Source organism: Phaethon aethereus (assembly GCF_964289735.1).
Source record: "Phaethon aethereus genome assembly, chromosome: 15".
NCBI lineage: Eukaryota > Metazoa > Chordata > Aves > Phaethontiformes > Phaethontidae > Phaethon > Phaethon aethereus.
Window position 1 is genome coordinate 7,916,334 of NC_138591.1, and position 20,567 is coordinate 7,936,900.

The window sequence follows — 20,567 nt, forward strand, 5'->3', positions numbered from 1 at the left end:
TGGACACCACTTCCAGTCAACTGATTAGTACTTTATTATACAAGTTTACCTCAATTTTCTCATACTAGTAACATCATGCTAGAAACAGAACGTTTTCTAATTCCAAATCTAAATTTCTCCATTTTTAGATGTATTTTTGTTAAATACTTTTATTAAACCGGTATTTATTTTGTATCACTAGATACAAAAGTAATTATGTTAATATCTTTTAGGGATAAATTAAAAAATAAAAACTAGTTTTCTGACCATAACAAGGGCAATTCAAGAAGTAAAAAGCTTACCACTACTTTTGGAAGTTCCTTGTAAATCTGTTTCACAAAGTCCAAAAAATGATGAATCTAGGAAGGAAGAAGTCGGTTTACCATGAAGAAATTGAAACAAAAGTAATCACAACTTTAGAATCTCTGTATTAACAGTACAATAACATAAAATGTTTTGTCACTATTGGAGTATATTTTTCATTGTATTTAAAAAGAATCTGAAAGTGTTCTATTTCCTTCTGTTCTACCAATATTAATTCAAATTGCACTTGAAAAGAATCCAATTTACTTAGCATCTCAAAACAGTTCCAATATAGTATTATTAGAAGTAATTACTATAAACCAACTAAGCCTTCCTAGGAGAAAGTCAAAGAAAGCAACCAAGAGAATAAAAAAAGCAAACTTTCAAATACTCCTTCAAGAGTCACAAGAGAGAAGCAAGGGCATGGGAGCAAAGAGAATCGTAATATTCCTTTTCCAGGATTTTCCCTTCACAAACTAAAAAGGTATCAATTCTCTTCCCTTCTGTGGGAATTGTATTCCTCAGTCTAATCATATTGCCCATAAACACTTAAAGCAAAAACGACTAGACTTTAACAGCTGAGTTTTTTTCCCAGGGGTGCTAGCACTACGTAATCCCCTTTTAAAAATTACTTTAAGGTAAAAAAAAATTCAATATATGGTTACCACAACAAGTCAGCCAACATAAAAGGACAGCAGGAAAAACAAACAAACCCACTTGAACAAAACAACAATTCTGAAGAGCACAGCAGTTAAGTTCTATACCATATAGCAAGATTTATGACTTACTTCTTGAGTGATTGCCGGTCGGAACTGCTTGTGCAATTCAATAATTATTCTTAAACAAATCAGTACATTTTCTTCATTCTCCGTCTGAAAAAAAAAAAAAGAATCTTTAGTAAGCCTACTCCTCCATTCTTCAACTACTCTGTAAGTACTTCAAAACCTTGTAAAATTATATTCCCCTCAGCAAACTGCAAGTGCCTCATTAATATGAATTTGCATGAGCAAGATGCCTTTCCTTTGATATAACTTTACCTTGCAGCCTTAGAGTATGGCTAAAATTAAATTCACATCTACTGGAACAAAAACCAGAAATTTCAACAAGACTGTACCGTCAGACCCGTTTCTAATGCCCCGCAGAGAGACCCAGGTGGGGCTATTTACACAACAAGACACCTCCGCATAGGACAGGTTTTTTTCTGTGGGCTTCAAATGACAGTGTTTTCAATTCCAAGTAAGAAACAAAATCTCTAAAATAAGGTATCAGCACTTATATAAGCCAGAAAAGTGTTCATGGATGAAACTTTGTCTAGCATGAGAACAGTTCCTTGCATCTCTAAAATCCAAGTTTCTAAAGGGCAGAAGAGAACATGCAGAAAATCTATAGATAGTAAGATATCACACTGGTGATACCCAAATAGAACGCCCTTCCACTCTTGCTCAAGAAGCACAGCTATTTAAAATCCTACCCCTAGGAATTTTTGGAGATGAAGAAAGAAGAAAGTCTTTCTTAAAATCTGAAATGGTTTTAAGAGGGAAGAAAAATACCTCTAGAAATCTAAACATCACAGACAGGATATTTTTGGTATGAAGACGAAGATGTTCGTTTGTTGGTATTCTGTGAATTATTTCAAGCACTAGCTTTCGGAGTTGCTGTAAAAATTAAAAAAAAAAAAAAGATATGATAGAACTTAAAAAGCTCAAAAAACAACAATTGGTTGCAGTATTTTTTCAGCTTAATGCTTCTGCATGCTTAAAAATATAAAAGCCATTTTACTTCACGCAGACATACGCTTATGTACAAACACATAATGCTTCCTACTACCCACATATGTGAAAAAGGCAAATTTAATAAATTTACAGTTGAAAATTGGAAGTTATCCGACTTCTTTTAAGGAACGCAATTTTAAGTATTTAGTGACATAGATTCAACTCTTCCCTTTCATTCCACAGTAAAGTCAGTTATTTTTAACAATGTGCTGTTTTTCAGTGAGACAGCCAATTCTGTTGCACCTAGTTTTTTCCCCGTTTTTCATAGAAGGACAGATTTGCAAAGCTTATAAGTAATATATTTAGAAACTGGGCTTTTTCAATTTCACTCTAAATGACAGATCTATTTTTAACAACAAAGTCTATACATAAATCAGTTCATTAGGTTAATCAAGTACTTCACTGAACAAGTAGTCTGCTGCACACATTTTACCTGTGCTGGCTTCTCCTGCAGAAACTGAACTTCTCCATCTTGTAGAAAGGTGAGAAACCTAGGGATGATGTGTTCCAGGAATGTAGAATATTGAGGGGATGATGTCACATTCTAATTAAGAACAAAAAAAAAAAACCAAACCCCACCAAAAAATGGGGAGACAAATATAATAGACATTACACAGATGATATTAACTTACATTCAAAAGCCACTATTAAACATTTTCAGTGACTTTTTAATATTCCGTGATTATGCATCTGCTGATGCGCTACAGAGCACTATTAATGAAACAAACAAGTGAATACAAATTAATTTTGTGGTGTTGTGGCGAGGTGGGTGTTAGTCTCTTCTTCCAAGTAACTAGCAATAGAATGAGAGGAAATGTCCTCAAGTTGCGCCAGGGGAGGTTTAGACTAGATATTAGGAAAAATTTCTTTACTGAGAGAGTGGTCAAGCATTGGAACAGGCTGCTCAGGGAGGTGGTAAAGTCACCATCACTGGAAGTGTTCAAAAACCGTGTAGAGGTGGCACTTCGCGATATGGTTTAGTGGGCATGGTGGTGTTGGATTGATGGTTGGACTTGATGGTCTTAAAAGTCTTTTCCAACCTTAATGATTCTGTGATTCTGTAATCTCTTTCTTCCAATCTCAAACTGTAACAATTTTTTTTTTCTATTTTAACAGTCACCTCAGAAAATAAAATTAGCATAACATACAGCTATTTTAAATGGGGGGGGAAAAAACAACACTGTGGATGTTCTTAACAAGAAAGATTGACAGGCACACTCAGTTTTCATTGCTGTAGAATTCCCAAGACTTTTTATCCACTGTTAATTTGAGATTTGAGTTATTTCTGCAAGTACGTGTACATGCATATATCACCCAAACTGAGCACTACTTTCCACTGTGAAAACGATCTTGCACTACTATCCACTTCTTGTGGAGCCAGAAGAAATATTAGATGAGCAAGCTTCCTCCATCTGCAACTGCTGCATCTGCCTTACCTAAAAATCTAACTTGGCTACTGAGAAGTTTATTTGGAAACTCAGCTGTAGTTTCTCCACAGCTGTTAGGCAATTCTATGAAGCATCTGTGATAGGGAAGCATACTGATCCGTTAATAAAGGTACAGGTAAAAATGCAGCATTCTTTTGAAAAAAATCTATATAGGTATTTCAGGAGTCTTTTCACATTATTCCTTGAGTAACATAAAAGTTATGTAAAGCCACCTCCTTTTACAGATTTCCACTACTATTCTCTACTTTGCAGTAAGATTTCATAACACGCAACCATAATCATATTACAGCAGGCACTGTGCAAACAAAGTTGTTTTTTATGTCAAGGCCTTTCAAGAAAGCAGACAGATGTGGTAAGAAGGGCACAAAAACATTTTAAATACATGTGCTGGTTTTGGCTGGATAGAGTTAATTTTCTTCATAGTAGCTAGTACGGGGCTGTGGTTTGGATTTGTGCTGAGAACAGCGCTGACAATACAGGGATGTTTTCTGCTGAGCAGTGCTTACGCAGCGTCAAGGCCTTTTCTGCTCCTCACCCCACCCCACCAGCGAGGAGGCTGGGGGTGCACAAGAAGCTGGGAGGGGACACAGCTGGGGCAGCTGACCCCAGCTGACCAAAGGGATATCCCATACCATATGATGTCATGCTCAGCATAAAAACTGGGGGAAGAAGGAGGAAGAGGGGTACGTTTGAAGTGATGGCGTTTGTCTTCCCAAGAAACTGTTACGCGTGATGGAGCCCTGCTGTCCTGGAAACAGCTGAACACCTGCCTGCCCATGGGAAGTGGTGAATTAATTCCTTGCTTTGCTTTGCTTGTGTGTGCAGCTTTTGCTTTGCCTATTAAACAGTCTTTATCTCAATCTGCAAGTTTTCTCACTTTTACTCTTGTAATTGTCTCCCACATCCCACCCGGATTCTTCTCTTCACCTCAAAGGTCTTCCAAAGAAAGTCTGCCTGTATCTTCTGCTCCACCTCCCCTATAGTCTTTCCAATTCTGAAAGAGTCCTAACCTCCCCAGCTTTATGCCATGAGAATGGTCCTACTTTGAAGGAAGGAAGGCAGGCAAGTTTCCAACAACAAATGAAATGGGTATTGCCATATTCTTGGAAAGCGGCAAATCCATTCACGGAAAAGTATACCTTCACAAACACAGCCTAAATTTCTGAAAACACTTTCCCAATATCTTTGCTAAACAGCAAAGAGCAGTAAATTAGCAGCACAGTTGATATCTAGGAACTGCTGTTCTGAACCATACAAGAAACTAAAACCCCCAATATTCTAACCAAGTTCAGAATTACGCTGCTGGCACAAAACAGCAGCAGCAATGAAGGTTGATTCTGGAAGCTTTTTCTCCTCTAAAACAGAGACTGAAATGACAGTGAACACACTCCTGTCTCTCCATTTGGAATCCAGAATCTCTGTGAAGAAATGGAGAAGGAAAAAATGCCCCCTCAAACAAATAATTTCTGAGAAACAAGATTCAAAATTATCAAATGCTTCCATCCAGAAATTCGTTGAGAAGAGCAATATCCTCTGCTAGTCCAGAACAACACCCTAACAACTAGGCCAACAGCTGGCACTATCAAGCCAATAATCATTATGGTGAAGCACCTCAGTTTTAAACCTTACTTCAAGAAGTCCTCCATACTCATCAATTCACATTCAGCTCTACCCCTAACTAGAGAGACACCTAGATCAATAATGAAGCCAACAGAATTTGAATGCTGCAAATTTCAACAAACAGCTAATTAGCGGGAAAAAAACCCATATTTTTTCCACTGAAAGAAGTGAGAAATAAAATCTGCTGAACTTTATAGCTATTGGAAGCTGAAGTAGGCAATAGAGAAGAGTTAATAAGGAGACTATGGCACCAGAAGAAAAGCAGCCATCTAGCAATCTAGCATAACAACACGCAACAATACTGTCCGCAACCTCCAAAGGAAAAAAGGAAACTAAAATTATATTAGTGGTTCCTGTTGCTCCCTCAAGTATTTTCCAACAAACAGAACTGTACTTCAGCATAAGCAAATTCATCAACTCTTTATGTAGGACCATGCACAGAACCAATCAAGTTCCAAGAAAAGAAAGCTACTCCATCTTGAACATTATCAAAACAAATATTGAACAAGTTTTTCCCTACTGAAGACAAAGCAAAGAGAATCAACTAAGCCTTCACATTTTAAACAGATCACTAGGCTAAACTGCTAAAACTATTCTTTCACTCAGATAATAAATTAAGCTGACCTGCCATCTTTGAAACAGATAACTAAAAATACACTTGTGGAGTTTTTGTAAGTCACTTATCAGTAATGTAAAGTTCTGCTCACCCCATGTGCACATAGATGCAGAACTGTCACAGACTTCTACTTATTCACTTATACACACTAAGCCAGAATTAAGATTTTTAACTTTTTTTTATAATACAGTTACACTAGCTCTAAATTTATTCAACTACCTTAAGCTGAACTAAACAAAAAAATTCACTGGACAGGAAATTTCACCAATAACTCAGCAACAACCAAAATTGGCCCAGCTTTGCACATCCAGCACCTGCTTACTTAAAAATATCCAAAGACATTAAACAGGACTAGAGCATGTATTTGTTTCCACATCAGGGACTAAGAGAGATTACTTCAAATAAAGCAGGTAAGGACAGAATGTGTTATAGTGGTAGCACTTTTTGTTTTAATCGTAACATGACTAAAAAACTAGATAGAGAGGATTACAGTGATTCTAAGATGTTGAATTTATTCCACAAAATATGTTCCCTACAATTCCAGAACAGAACATCTACAATGTTCTCTACAATTCCAGAACAGACACATACTAACTAAGTATTCAACTGAAGCATAATTTTTGATACCACATGGTTGGTTTAACTTGTGTCTCACTTTTTTTCTGCTGCTCATCTAAACTTGATGGCCCAACACTATGCAAAAGATGTCACTGGAGCTATCTCCACTCCTGATGTCAGATTCTGCATCTGACAACTGCCCCCTCACTTTTTTACTACGGAACTATTTGGAGGAATCTGAGGGGCCACTGCTCTGCGAGGGCACAATAACGTACTTGAACTAAACAAAAGAAAGCTTAAAATACAGAGAGTTCATATACTTCAACAAAATGGTAGAAAAATCTATTACTTCACCTTTATTTAAATGCTTACTGAACAAAGATCACAGAATGAAAAAGCTAAGTCCAAATGTTGTAATTCTTCGACAACCTGGATAATTCCTAAATACAATCTAAAAGCAATTACTTGTAACAATATTAATCATAAGTCACAAGATACTAATATTAATATTTTAACCATGTAACATCAGAAATCAAACTGACACACATTAAGCACAAGCAAGTCCATGATTTCTGGAAGGTTGGGGTTTTTTGGTAGGATTTTGTTGTTTTGTTTTTTATTTACCTCAAAATTCTCACTGACTTCTTGCATCATTTTCAATTTGGTTTCATCAGCTGAAAAATGGAAATTCAAGCAAAAAAATTAAACGTAAAAGGGCATCATCAAGGAAAACCCCACGTTCATTGACCAAAGAAGCAATCAGATCTTATCAGTTTAGCTATCACTGCCCAATTAAAAGGCACACAATTCTCACAGACAACCCTGTCACACAACTGCACACACACACAGCTCGCTCACTTCGGCTCATGCAAATATTACTCATCACTTTGCTTCTTCAAAAAATCAAAACTCAAACAAAATTTAAAGTGAATTCATCACACCTTTATCAACTGTCTAAACAATACTGCAATGTTTGTGAAACAAGCTACTGAACGACTGTAACTTTCAGTAGAAAAAAGTATCTTACGTGTATTGACATCCGTAAGAGCAGCCACAAACTGAAGGTATTTTTTCATCAGAGTGGTTTGGTCCACCACCGTAGGCCCTTGCGCTGAAACGAATGCCATCTTGGAGGAGGAAGGATCAGCTTTCAGTACATAAAATCAAGACCAACACACCTACAAAAAAAAAAAAAATATTTGTTAGTTTATTGGCTGGTTAACAGCAGTTTTCACATCACCTACACCCATTCTTCTGGCATATCGAAGCGGACGTGTCTTTTCCAAAAATCACAACTGTCACGTTTAGTTAGGCTTACAGTTCTAACTCCTAGCATGTACAGCACTCAATATCCCAGCAACACACTTCTGAATAAAGGCGATACACATGTACACACAAATGATCAGTGGGCTTTTCACACCTCAGCGTAATCATTCGCGTTTTGTTTGTCCTCGTTTCCGCCCGGCGCAGCAGGCCCGGGGATGCTCCCGGCGCCGCACACCTCTTGCGTTGTCTTGGCTGCCGCCCCCCACACTTACACCGCCCTGGGTCGCGCCCCGGCAGGGCTCGCTCCCAGAGGCGCCCCAAGCTGTGCCGCCGCTTGTAAAGAAAACTGAAATTAAATTCAGCTCGAAAGACCAGCGACCTCCCTCCTCACCTCGGCGCTTTCCTGTCAGCTCTCCTCATAGCCCGCTTCAGCCCAGCCGCCGCGACCAATGACTGGGGCCGCCCCGCAAACACCCGCACCCGGGTCCCCCCGCGGCTGCCCCGGGGCCGAGGCGCTGCCTGCAGGGCCCCGCATCCCCTCACCTTCCCGCCGCAGGGCTGGCCGCCGCCTGGTCGCGCCCCGCTGCCAGGGCGCCATCACGCCGACCCCATCCTCGCCGAGGCGCCCGCCCTGTGAACACGGGCACCCGTGAACGGCCGCAACAACGCTTCCAACCGCCCCTCAGACCTCCCGGTTCCCGCCCTCGGCCCGCGGCCTCCAAGCGCCGTACTGGCGGAGCTCCGGCCCCTTCCTCCTCCCCACGGCGCGCCGGTTCCGCCCCACAGGCTGCGCCGCGCCGGGCCTCGCCTCCCGCAGCTTCGCCTCACCCCGGGCCCGGGCGCCACCGAGGCGCTGCCGCCACCGAGGCGCTGCCGCCACCGCCGCCGACCCCGGCACGCCTCACCTCACGGCTCCCCGGGCTAGGCCAGCCCCCCCAGCTCCCTCCTTTGTTGCTCCCGGAGGCCGGCGGCAGCGCATGGGCGCAACGGAAGCGCCCGAGACCAGTTCCGGCCGCCTCCTCCCGCTACCCGCCTCCCGCGCATCTCCCCGGGCGGAGGCGGGCGCTGAGGCCCACGGCGCCGCCCGGCGCCTCACCGCGCCCCGGCGCGGGGGGACCCGCAACCCGCAGCCACCCCCTGTCCTGCCGCGCGGGCGCGGCTTCGCCCCAGCTGGGAAAGGCACTTGCCAGCTCCCGCCGCCGACGACGACCCGCGCTGCCTGAGACGAGGCCGGCAGGCCCCGTCCCTCGCCTCAGCCCCAGGGCCTCCGCTAACGCAGCGGCCGCCGGGCGCGACGCCGCTAACAGCGGGCGAGGGGCTGCCCCGCGCAGCCGCTCCACGTCCCCTGCCAGGCCCGCGCCCCTCCCGCCCAGGACCCGCCCCGCCGCTGCAGCCGCGGCTCCGCGGCGCCCCGCGGAGGGAGGAGGGCGGCGGCAGGAGCGGCTCAGCCGGGGAAGCGGGAGCGAAGCGGTGGAGGGGTGCCGATCCGTTCCAAAAGACAAATGCAGCCAGGAGCAAGCACTCGAATAAGTGCCTCCAATAAGCACTTTACAAACAAAGTCCTGCATTGCGTTGGTGAGAGCCGCTCCCGTGGCTCTCCCGGAGCTCCCATCGCACGTTGCCTTACAGGCTCCTTACGAGGAGCCGCCGGCCTGGACGCTGAGCGACCGGGTAACCGCAGACGAACTGCCCCTGGCTGAGGCGTCCTCACAACGCCAGCGCCTGAAAAATACTTCGCCGTGTCAACCACCGAACCGAACCACAAACTCTCTCTCAAACGCTCACTCGCTCAGAGCTGTGCCCACCCTCTCCGCAGATGGGCGGCATTTGTGCTTTTTTTTTTTTTTTAAAGTTCCCAGTGGTTTTGCAGCAGCAACGTAACCCCGCAGGAACTTCCCCCGGGAGAGGCGGGTTGAGCGCTGCCGCGGGGGAGCGTCCCGGGGATGCGGGCGCAGGTGCCGCAGTACCGCGGGCGGCCTCGAGGGCAGCGCCCGGCCCCTGCGCGGCCAGACCCAGACCCGGCCCCGGCCCCGGCCCCGGCCCGGTGGTACCTGCCCATGGCCCTCGCCGCCCCGAGCATGGTGCGGCTGGCCTGCCTCCTGCTGCTGCTGCTCGGCCGCGCCGCCGCGGCGGCAGGTAAGGGGGCGCCGGGGAGCGGGCGAGGGGGGTGAAGGCAGCTGCGTCGGCGGGGCGAGGGGCGCCGACCTCAGGAGTGAGCTGCTCTGGCTGTGGGGATGGCACGGTTCCCTGCCCGGGCTTGCTAGCCATGACGGGCGATGGAGGAGGCTCCGGGCACCCTCTCGCCAGCCCAGATGTTATTTTCGGGCGCTGCGACCGTGGTGCTCGCAGTGAAGCTGGGGCGTCCCGGGGAGCCAGAGTTCTGCTTTGCACTTGCTAACCCAAAAGCGACACTTGTGCTTCCTCCGCTGGCCCAGCGTGGTGGGTCACAAGGCACCTGGGCAGGCTCCATCCCTCGCTGTGCTGCATTTTGCAAAGACAGGTCAGGAAGAGAGAAGAAAGCCCAGAAATGGATGAAATGTCTGGCTCTGCCGGTGACTCACTGGGTGACCTTGGGTTAGCCACTTAATCTCCAACTGCTGCAGCTATTGGGCTTCAGTGTGGCCCTGGTATGTAAAGCACCGTGATAACCTCCAAGGAGAAGTGCTAGATAAGTGCGAGGTAGCAGGCTATTTTTTTCCCGAGCTCTGCTGAAACAAAGCAGAGGATAGCCCGAATCTTCTAGAGACCTGAAAATTCTCTGTGCCAGATTTCATCAAATCACAGGCATTTCTCAAAAATCTGAACTCAGGGCCATTCCTTGTGTTGTGAAATGGGAACAGTGGAGTTCTTACTCAGACAGTAATGTTACAGTTATTTCTCACAGTCCTTTTGCAACCAGATTTGCTCAGCACCTGCGATCTGTGGAATAAAATGTGGGCACTAAGTAGATGCTTCAGGTTCTCCTTCCACCCCATCCCAGGCTGACAGGTGCAGGAAAGGCAGCACGGGGGTTAGCTGACCCCAGTGCTTCCTCCACATTACAGGTCATGGATGAGTGAGAAATGCAGCTTCTGCGTTGCCCCATTGCTCGCCGGGGAGAGGATAGCCAGGCAGAGTGCTGATGCAGGGGGGGAACATGCTCCATGTTGGAGACAACCAGCCAGATCCTGTTCCAGCTCTGATCCAATTCACAGCTTTCAGTGGTCGTTGCTTTTCCTTTTTTTTTAGGGTCTTGGGTTTGGGGTTTTTTTGTTCATTTGTTTTTAACACATGCAGGTCATTTAATCTTGTGGCACTACTTTTTTTGGAAAAATTGAATGTATCCTTTCCATAAAACCAAACCTCACTCACGCTCTGCCCATTTCAGTAGCTGTAAGAGTTGAAGTAAGTAGCTTGTGTAAATGTGGTAGGGAAGATAATGGTGAGCAATCCAGAGCAGCAAGGGATGGTTCAGTATCACATCCTGCGCTTCTCACACCTTGCTGTTTCCAGACATGAAAGACAAAGCAAGAACCCTGTTTTTGCCCTTCTGGAGTAAACTGATCAGTAGGGCATGGTACAAGTTTCATTTATGTTGGGATTTTTTGGTCCTTCCTGGGAAAAACAAGTCAGTGGTGGACCATAGGGAAGCAGCTGATACTGAGGTTTTTTTGTTCAGTGAAGGAGGAAGGTGAAGGATATGTGTGGGTCAACAGAGCTGACAAAAGAATCTGTTGGATGAAATCTTACCTGAGTTTGAAAGTTCATTTTTTTAGGATAGAGATTAGAGCTGAGCTTGACTTTCTTCCAGTAGCTGGAAGTTTAGTGACCACGTTAGATCATTAGTCACAACTGAACCTACAGCCAGTGCCCAGCTCTGCCTGTACAACCTCATGAAAGTTTTTGTGATGTTCTAGTCTGAAGCTGCCTTCTACTATTAACATTTCTAGGACACATTCTAATATGCTATTTAAAGCTACTTGTTTGAACTCAGATATACATGCAATAGTTTCTGTTCCAACTTTTTGAATGGTAAAAAAAAAGGTGATAAAGTCTTTGCTCGGATGAGTTTCATTGTGAGTCACATAACTACAGCTGACTAATTAAAATGTGTAAATAAATAAATAAAATGTAAAAACGCAATACAACAAGGGGTTTTTTGGGTTTTTTTTTTTTTTGCATTTCCACAGAGGAGTATGGTCTGGAAATAACCAACAATGGTCCCATCACAACGGGAGCTCAAGCTACTGTTCATGCCAGTCTAAGTATGAAGAATGACAGTGTTGCATCAAACTCGTATCACTTCAATTGGATTTATGCTCCTCTGATTCTGATAGAGAAATCTGAGCAGCGGTTTAACTCTGTGATTAATGTGACCAGTGAATTTCCTGGGACTTTTCCTGTATCTGTCTGGGTGACTCATAGAAACTGTTGGCTATGTCGGCCGGTTGCTAGAAACATCACCGTGCTTCAGATTACAGGTAAAATGGTTTTACAACCTCTGTGTTTTCAGGAATTCAATATACATCAGAATGCTTGCTGCCTTTGCTAGCATCAGAAAAATGAAAACCAGGCATAAATATGACTACTGCCAACAGAGTCTGATTTGTGTAGCCCTTTGATTGAAAGTGGTTATGGACAGGCATTTGGGCCATACTGTAGTCTACCCACATTCATAAATTAAGTGTGAGCCTGCCCATGTTTTCTTGCCTCTATCACTTTGAGAAACTGAGCTAGAAACCAGATACTTCAGTAGCTGCAGCTCACACATCAGCATTGTTCAGTGATGTCCAGATTCTTAAAACAGTCCTTCCTGTAGTGCTTCCCCGCATTTCTAATCCTAAAGTTTGCAGCAGTGAGAATCTACTGGCTTTCCCTGTTGCATGACATAGCAAAAACTTAGGCCATCAGCATAACAGAGCCATTAGATTTTCTTTTGAAGTTCTCACTGAGTTTACTGAAATTGGATGGGAAGTCATGGCTGCATTTCCAAATATTGTTAAGTGCAGTTTCAGCTTACTGGGAATATTCATAATGATTAACACACATTTTTTGACAAATTAACCAGTGGTGCACTATGGTTAACCTAATCTCTGATACAAAGATTGACATGAAGTATCACCTGACAGCTTCCCACAATCCCTTCTTCCAGGGACTAGGAACCATCTCCCTCCAACCATATGTCCCAGCGCTCTACTTATATGCTTCAGAATAGACCCAGCTCCCAGCAAGATGAGGACATGTATGAGGACAAAAGAGCTAAACATAGGGAATAGCTATTAAGTTTTTTCTTTGAGAAACACCAAGCTTATTGGATAAGTCTTTATAAAATTATACATGAGTTCTTTCCTCTCTTAAGAACTGACGCCTTGCTGAATATCTACTTACTCCTTTCTCACTTTGCACTGTCATGTTCTCATGCCACAAGCAAAAGGAATAGAAGCTTTCTATAGCTGTGAAAGGTAGGATCCCATTGTACCTTTCTGCCTTCCCCAAGCAAGAGCACCCACAGAGGCTTCACAGGGGCCCAAAGGTAGTTGCCAATAACTCATAAAAGTTCCAACTCCAGTTAGTTCTGCATTATCCCATTCTGAAGCAGTAATTGTGATTCTTATTTCTGCATCAGCAAGAGAACAGTTAACCAGATTTAATGAATTTTTAACAGGGTAAGAGTCTGTTACTGGTAGTTAATTCCCCATCAATTTTATAATGATCTGGTCAGTGTATTATCATAATCCTCTTTATTCGTAGGTTAGAGAGGTTTTTTTAGATCAGCCATTGCCAGTCCTTGTAAACAAACTTGAGCATAGGATCTCCTACAGACATCAAAATCAAAATGTCACCCTATCTGTATTCACAATATATAGCACATCTATTATTCATAGTAGCCAAATTTTCATTTCTGTGGAAGTAGCTAAAACTAAAAAACAAAAAAACAGCAACATGAAAAAACCCACAAAACAAACAAAAACTGCTACCCCAAACATGGTGAGCTTGTATACTGGTTTGATTCTGAATCCCTTGATCTAGATACTTCATGTTAATCCCAGTTCTTTTTAAATCAGTAGTAAAAATTGATACTGACCTCAATCAGTCCAGGGTTATTTCTCTTAGTTCTATTAGAAGCCCATTGTATAACCCTAAATAAGTAATTTTATCTCTGTACCTCACTAACACATGTAACAAAACTGAGTAATAGATCTGAAATACACTTAACCACTTGGACTAGGACGCAGGAAGACTTATGCAGTACATTTTAGATAATGTTTTGATACTCACACAGAGCATGCTATTAAAGTGATATATACTGTGATTCTTTCTCCACCTTATTATACTGCAGAATTTATCACAGGGAATCTTACCATTGCCCAGATAGAAGACAGTAAATCTATCACACGTGGTTCTGGTTCCTCCACGGATGCCGTGACCCGGATTTCTTTCTGTCTTCATGACCCAAGTCATTACTTCAAGTCAGCATCATTTGTCTACAACTGGGATTTTGGAGATGGGTAAGTGTAGTTACTTTGTTTGCGCTAGTGAGTATTCAAGATGGCTGTGACTCAGATGCTCTTCTAGAGAAAAATCCTGATAAATCATAGGACAAAGCATACTCCTTTGTCAGTCGGTATGCTCTTAGCATGTCAATCAGGTGAATTATGAAAACTTTGGCACGGAAGTCACTGTATACTCACAAAATTGTGATGTTTTAAAGACCTAAATTTCTTGTTCAAATATATGCTTGGGTGTATTATTGTGTGTGCAAGTGAGCTGGACTGAACTGAATGAACTGGGAAAAGTAACTTATTGTAAGTTGTTATTTTAAAACATCATTACGCCTGCAGACCTCCATTAGCAGGTGGTTGTTGTTGAATATGTGAATAATTTGTGCACTTAAGGAAAATGGAAACAGTATACTGTCTTGTGGTTGGGCAGTAAGTAGCTGTTACTATGACCAGCTACCCGTAAATATACCACAGCTTGTGTGAGGAGCTTTTGAAAGTGGATAGGTGTCTCAAGTGATACAGAGGTGCACATTAAAACACACTGAATGCTTACCTAATAACAAAATGGAGGGGGAAAAAACCGAACCAACATAGCTCAGAACCGTCAGATATAAAACCATGGGTAGTATTTAGCTCTTAAGCTACTCCGCAGTAAGGAGGAAAAAAGACATTCAGTTATTTTCCTTCTCTGAGGACAAATACATGTCCAATACTAAGAAGTGTATGCAAATAGAAATGTAAGCTTTAGTCTTCGAATACTAAATTCTTTCCTTCTTTTTTCTTTTTTTCTCCCTCCCTCCCCTCCTTAGTGCTTCAGTTAGCTTACAGTCCACCTGCTATAAAGGTAGTTTTCATAATTTACACATAATTTTCACAATTTACTGACTATTCCTATTCCATTTTGTGAATTCTTTTAGAATTATCTTTAGTTTCTTTGATTAAAATGCATAAATATGTTCTGCATCTTATACTGATTGTAGTTTTATTGGTAATACCACAGACATTAATCCTCATTGATACGGTTATAAAGTGGCGTTAGAATCACAGCCGACTGTAGCATTCTCTATAAAGAAAATATATTCGAGCTTGCTCCTTTTTAAATCAGAAATATGCAAGGACTTGGTAAAAGGCAGTTTTGATTCTAAATCTTTTCATGTTGCACATAGAGTTTATCACATTACCAAGGAGCCCTTTGTCTACTGTAACTGCTCTACCACGGGGAATCGCACAGTGCATCTGAAAGTCATAGCTGAATGGGAACAAGTTGGAAGCATCATACATGAAAGAGAAACAGTGCAGAAAACTGGTGATTTTACCACTGCTCTGGAGCTGTTAGGTAATTATAAAACATTCTGCATACTCAAAACAGAACTGGCTATGTACGTACAAATACAATCTAACTTTAAAATGTAATTAACTTTAATTCATAACTAATGAAATGTAACTTCAGCATTTTTTCACGTGCAAGAACAGGTCAACATTATTCAGTGAAGAGTTTCCATTGCAAAATGGACTTTGTGCTGTTCTAGTGCAGGAAAAATATGGGGAAATATATAAAATTTACTGCTTCTTTTTCATTTACTGAAAGTTTTACTGTCTTTTGTAAAAGTCTCATGTACACTTAAAATATTTGCCGTAACTTATGGAGGATTTATTTAATTTATGTCAGCTATCCCTAAAAAATAAATTAGTTAAAATAAGCATTAGGAAAGTCTCATTGATTTGATCAGCTTCAGGAGTAAACAATAAATAAAGGATTAATAAAGTGGTTGATTATATATTAAAAAGAAATCACAAAACAATCAGAAAACTTACAACAACTCTACCAGTAGGTTTCCTTTTTGAGTGTGAGGGAAGTGTTTGCTAAAATCTGCAAAATCTATGAAAACAAACCTTTGCTGGAAAAACAGTGAATTTCAAGTTCACATGTGGAGTGTGACATCTTTTTTTTTCTTCCTCTCAGATGCTGTTAAAAGTATTAATGTAGTGGGCTCCACAGAGACTCACGTCATGGAAAACTTGAGTTTATCTCTTCACATCAACGGCACGTAAGTAGCAAACACAACTTTTTTCCCCCAAAATCATTGTCTATTTAAGTGGTTTCCCCCATTTCCTTAAAATAGTCAGTTGTACCCCACATAACAGTTTCTTAAAACAAAAAAGAAATTTCCTTTGAACGTAGTACTGTTGAATATTGCTTTTTCCTGACTTGAAATTTCACGAACTCTAAGAGCCTGAAAGATCCTGCATCTTTACAGAAAAGTAAAATCCTCCTGTGTAAAGCAAATGTTATTTTTGTACCTTTGTAAAAAGAATGTTAGAAGAGAACTAGACAGAGAAAGATAGTAGAAAAAATGACATTTTAAAACTTCCTTTTGAATTTTTCTACTTGACCAATTTCCCCACAATTAAACTGTATTCAGAGTCCTGTTGCATAGCAGTGATCCTTGACTGGCACATGGGAGTAATGGGTTTGGGGAATAATTTTAGCAAAATTAAGATTACCACAAGATGAGTAAGACAGAGAGGCTCCAGATGCTCCTATCCACTTTCAAAAGCTCCTCACCCAATAGTGAGGATTATAGGAATATAATAGTTATGAGCACCTCGATCCTAGCACAAGCTCTCTCAAGCTGCAATATTTAGAACATATCAGAGCTTTGTTGTATGGCAGAAGCATTTTAAATACCATTGAAACACTCAAGAAAGCTCCTTCACCATAAAAACTCCATGACAACAGAAGCCATTTATTCTCCAGAATAGTGACACTTTCACATTCTGCTACTGGCAGCTATTTAGGCTAATGCTGGATTTAAAAAAAAAAAAAAAAAAAAGGCAGGGCTGTTAGTAGAGACGTAGGATGGGGTGAGCAGCACCCAATGCAGAGTCATTTGCCAAAGGTATAAGTAGTCTCAATAGACAAAGCAGTACAGTTTGCATTCAGAAAGTGAAAGGCACATTGGCAGGAGTGAAAACTAGCGATGGTGTACAAGTAAATATGAACAGCCGAAAAACATTAGAAGCAAACCTGAGATCCCTAAAAGCAAGCTTGGTTTTAGGATGAACGATGTTCGCCAGACCTAACCTCTTAGCCACAGGACTAGGTCTGATGGCAATAGGAGTTTATGATAGAGAAGCGATGACAAAGGCTCAAGAGAGGGATTATCAGAACCAAAGCTAGCAAATGAGCTAAACACATAAACATGCTGCTTTCTTTAGCAGACGCTGTCCTAAAGAGATAAGGAACAAAATACTAACAAGGTAGGGTAAAGAAAAGCTCTATCTGTTGTCAGAATCAAAGTCCATAGTGCATAAGGTGAGTCCAAGCAGAATCAGTTGGAACAAGGGTCTGAAAATGTAAATAAAAGGCATCAACTAGACATGGTAAGAAGACATATGCCATAAAGGATTGCACCTAGGTGGCTTGATAGCAAATAAAAACTTTTTTGTTACTGTAAGGGAATACTGTGTTTCTTGCAATTTATTTACCTTTTCCAGCTATTAGTCCATTGTACAGAGCTCATCTTGCATTCTTTCCAGTTTTGGTTGTGGGGTTTTTTAAATCAGAAAAGTCTTGAGTGTCCTTCAGTAGCACAGACAGTGATTTCTTCTCTGTGAGAAGAACAAAGGAAAAACAACCTATACTCCCTTGGAAGTGTAGGAGAAAAAGACTCCTTTTATCTTTATTGGAGAAGGACTACGGGGTGTTTTACACACGATGGCCTTTCCTATGACCCAGGCAGGTATTTAGCTCTCAGCTGAAAGCCTTGCTTTTATAGAAGCATCACAAAGAACTTCTTCAACTGACAAATGCTATAAACCCAACAATTGTGCAGTTAGTTACTTCCCTATTTGTATTTAGATTAACTTCATTATTTTAAAAACTATTATGCTATTTTAAGCAAGTGATTCATCAGCTCTTAGCTGAAATTTTTGCGAAGTTTTCACCTAATTTTTAAATTTTTTTTTTTTTCCTTTTTGCTCTTGTCATATCAGCCCCCCGCTGGCATTATGCTGGCTGATAAAGGCCGAGTGCATTCCACTTGAAGGTGAAAAGTGCCATCTGGTGGTGATTCATGGCTCCTGCTACAACCTCAGCCATACCTTCAGTGACGCTGGACAGTACTGCCTCAGCGTCAGAGTGGAGAACGGCGTGACGATGCTGCAGACGTACCATGAAATAAGAGTGCGGCCAACAGGTGAGGAGCAGCTCGTCTGAGGAGCGCAGAGGTTCCCCCTGGGCAGGGCACCGACAGGCTCCAACGTGTCGGGGGCACTGACTAGCCTGCAGATGGGGTTTCTGGAAACGGGGATAGATCCCTAAAAGCATAGGAAGCAGGAAGAGGAGGGAGAGCCTCTAATGTGCCTACTGGAATTGCTCTGAGCTTCTTGCATCCTGCTGAACCCTTAGTCTCAAGAGCGCCTTGATGCTAATGAGTTTCCTGGGAAGGCTGAGTTACTTAAGTTATATATTTTTCAGTTTAAATAGTCTGGCTTTTGTAGTTAGAGAGGATAACTAGGAAAACATTCATCTGTAACACTCTCTTAATTAAGCAGTCTCAATTCTTCTTTTTGTTTAGTTTAGTTATGTTTTTTTTAAGGGTAGATTTTTCTAAGCCTCCATTTCTTCCAGTCCCCGCTGGCTCCCCCATGCATGCTCACACATGCCCCTCTTGGGTGGCCAAGTGAAGAGGAGCTGAGCAGGGGACAGCCAGGCTGCGATACAGAACGGTTACACCATCTCACCGCGGGCCAGCGCTTGTATACAGATGGGGCAGCTCACTCCAGAAGGCACTGGTGTGCCTTGAGGGCTAAGTGTGCAAATCCTCTTTGCTGGAGGCTGCCAGCTGCTCTGAAGATGCTGACTGAGCATTCCTTCCTGTCTTCTTGAGGTGCCACAGAGGTACAAACACCCTGGGGAGTTAGAGCTTACATGTGTAACTGTGCAGAGTTTTTTAGTCTGTTCAAAGGAAAAGAGGGGTAAAAAGGGAAAGACCCTTACAAACCTCGCAACCCTGCATTCCCACTTCTGAGATTTCAGAAAGACCTGAAGTGATCTGGGCTGAAAAAAGTATTCCCTGTTACACACATGTCCTTTGTTCTAAAAACATGAAAAGGTCTCCTAAAACATAATTTCCTTCTCACTGTTCCTCTTCTCAGTGTGTTGTATCACTCCAGGAATGTCCCCTTGTGCCCTTTCCTAGGGATCCACCCAGCCTTCTTTGTCCTGCTCTGCATCGCTCTGTTTTCAGTGATGCTGGGACTGGTGCTGTACACGACCTTCCGAAGTAACACACAACAAAAAGATCTCGTGGAGGTATTTGGTTACTTTTACTTTGATCTGGGATAGTAATTAGATACCTTTGAGCCATGTCCCTTCTTTAATCCCCAGGCAAACGGAGCAGAAGGGAGCATGTCCCTGGTATGTCTGATCCATTCCATGGAAAAATCTGAACAGTGTAGGCAAATACTTTAGACAACAGGCATCCTTCTGCCTAGTTGTGGAGAACTATAATTCAAGTTGCCACGTGTGTCATGGGCAGTTTATTAATACTCCTAAGCAGGTGCTTACACTGAAGTATCCCTTCCAGAGGATCTGCCTCAAAGTGGTTACATGAAAGAAACCAGGGGGATAGCGAGAGAGGATACAGGATAGTAAAAAGGGTGGAGTATGTTACCTAAAGCGGCACTAAATTGTCACCCGACCCTGGTATGTGACCTTTATCTCCCCAGCTCCCTTCCATCTCTGATGTAGCTTTCACTTGCAGTGTAGCCAGAAGCATATGTTATCGTATTTTTAATAAGCATGAGGTCCTAAATCAAAGGTAGCTTTCCTGGCCCTTTGGAAAGTACCCAATACACTTTACGTCATGCCACGGTATGAATAAAATACCTCTAGAGAGGCTGCCTGTGAGCCAGGTGTGGAGCAGGTATAAATCAGAAGTCTGTTTGAAGTTGGTGACTGACTTAAACTGGTTGAGGACCAAGTGCCATTTCTGGCCCAAAGTATTCTTGCTGGACTCACTTGAGACAGTGGGACCCAAATTAAAAATTGTCTCTTTGATGTTTCTTTTTCCAGGTAGCTGACTTTGACTTTTCTCCACTGTCTGATAAAAACCTGTCTTCTCATTCGGAGTCAGGCTGTGGCCAAATATGTTGCAGATCGTGTTTTCTTCGGTCATCTCAAGAAGTTGCCAGGGAGAGTCATGAACTTCTACATTCTTTTTACAAGCCAGTCAAAACGTACACAGTGTGAAGAACACAGCTGCACTTTGGTTACACTAACTGCTGCGTTTAACTTTCTCACTTATGATGACTTAAAAGCCCAGTGCTGCATGAATGGTTTGTTTTTGCCAATGCAATGAGGTTAACCACTTTAAGTCCAGCACTTGAGTGTTTCATTCTCTGAACTAAAAAAAAGCAAACACAGTAAAAGTAGCTTTATGTTTTTAAATTATACGGGTGTATACATTTAGAGCTGTAAATGCAGCATTTTATTCTTATGAAAGATTGTTTTATGTGC

General features: G+C 42.5%; 2 protein-coding genes across 2 annotated transcripts in view; one reads left to right on the forward strand and one right to left on the reverse strand.

Moving 5' to 3' along the window:
• TRRAP (transformation/transcription domain associated protein) overlaps nucleotides 1–8,282 on the reverse strand; it is a gene marked incomplete at its 3' end in the record, with an annotated part of 99,133 nt that extends 90,851 nt beyond the window's left edge. Inside the window, 6 exon segments of the mRNA XM_082006807.1 lie at nucleotides 282–338; nucleotides 1,071–1,154; nucleotides 1,833–1,937; nucleotides 2,488–2,598; nucleotides 6,921–6,970; nucleotides 7,324–8,282. Of these exon segments, the coding sequence (XP_081862933.1) occupies nucleotides 282–338; nucleotides 1,071–1,154; nucleotides 1,833–1,937; nucleotides 2,488–2,598; nucleotides 6,921–6,970; nucleotides 7,324–7,423 (507 nt within the window). The 5' untranslated portion in view covers nucleotides 7,424–8,282.
• Nucleotides 8,283–9,322: 1,040 nt separating this feature from the next.
• On the forward strand, nucleotides 9,323–20,300 carry TMEM130 (transmembrane protein 130; the record flags this gene model as incomplete). The annotated part of the gene is made up of 8 exons (XM_082006630.1): nucleotides 9,323–9,698; nucleotides 11,732–12,022; nucleotides 13,882–14,050; nucleotides 15,211–15,380; nucleotides 16,008–16,092; nucleotides 18,041–18,243; nucleotides 19,249–19,361; nucleotides 20,124–20,300. The coding sequence occupies exons 1-8, from the start codon at nucleotides 9,506–9,508 to the stop codon at nucleotides 20,298–20,300; spliced, it is 1,401 nt and encodes a 466-aa protein (XP_081862756.1). The 5' UTR covers nucleotides 9,323–9,505.
• Nucleotides 20,301–20,567: the final 267 nt, after the last annotated feature.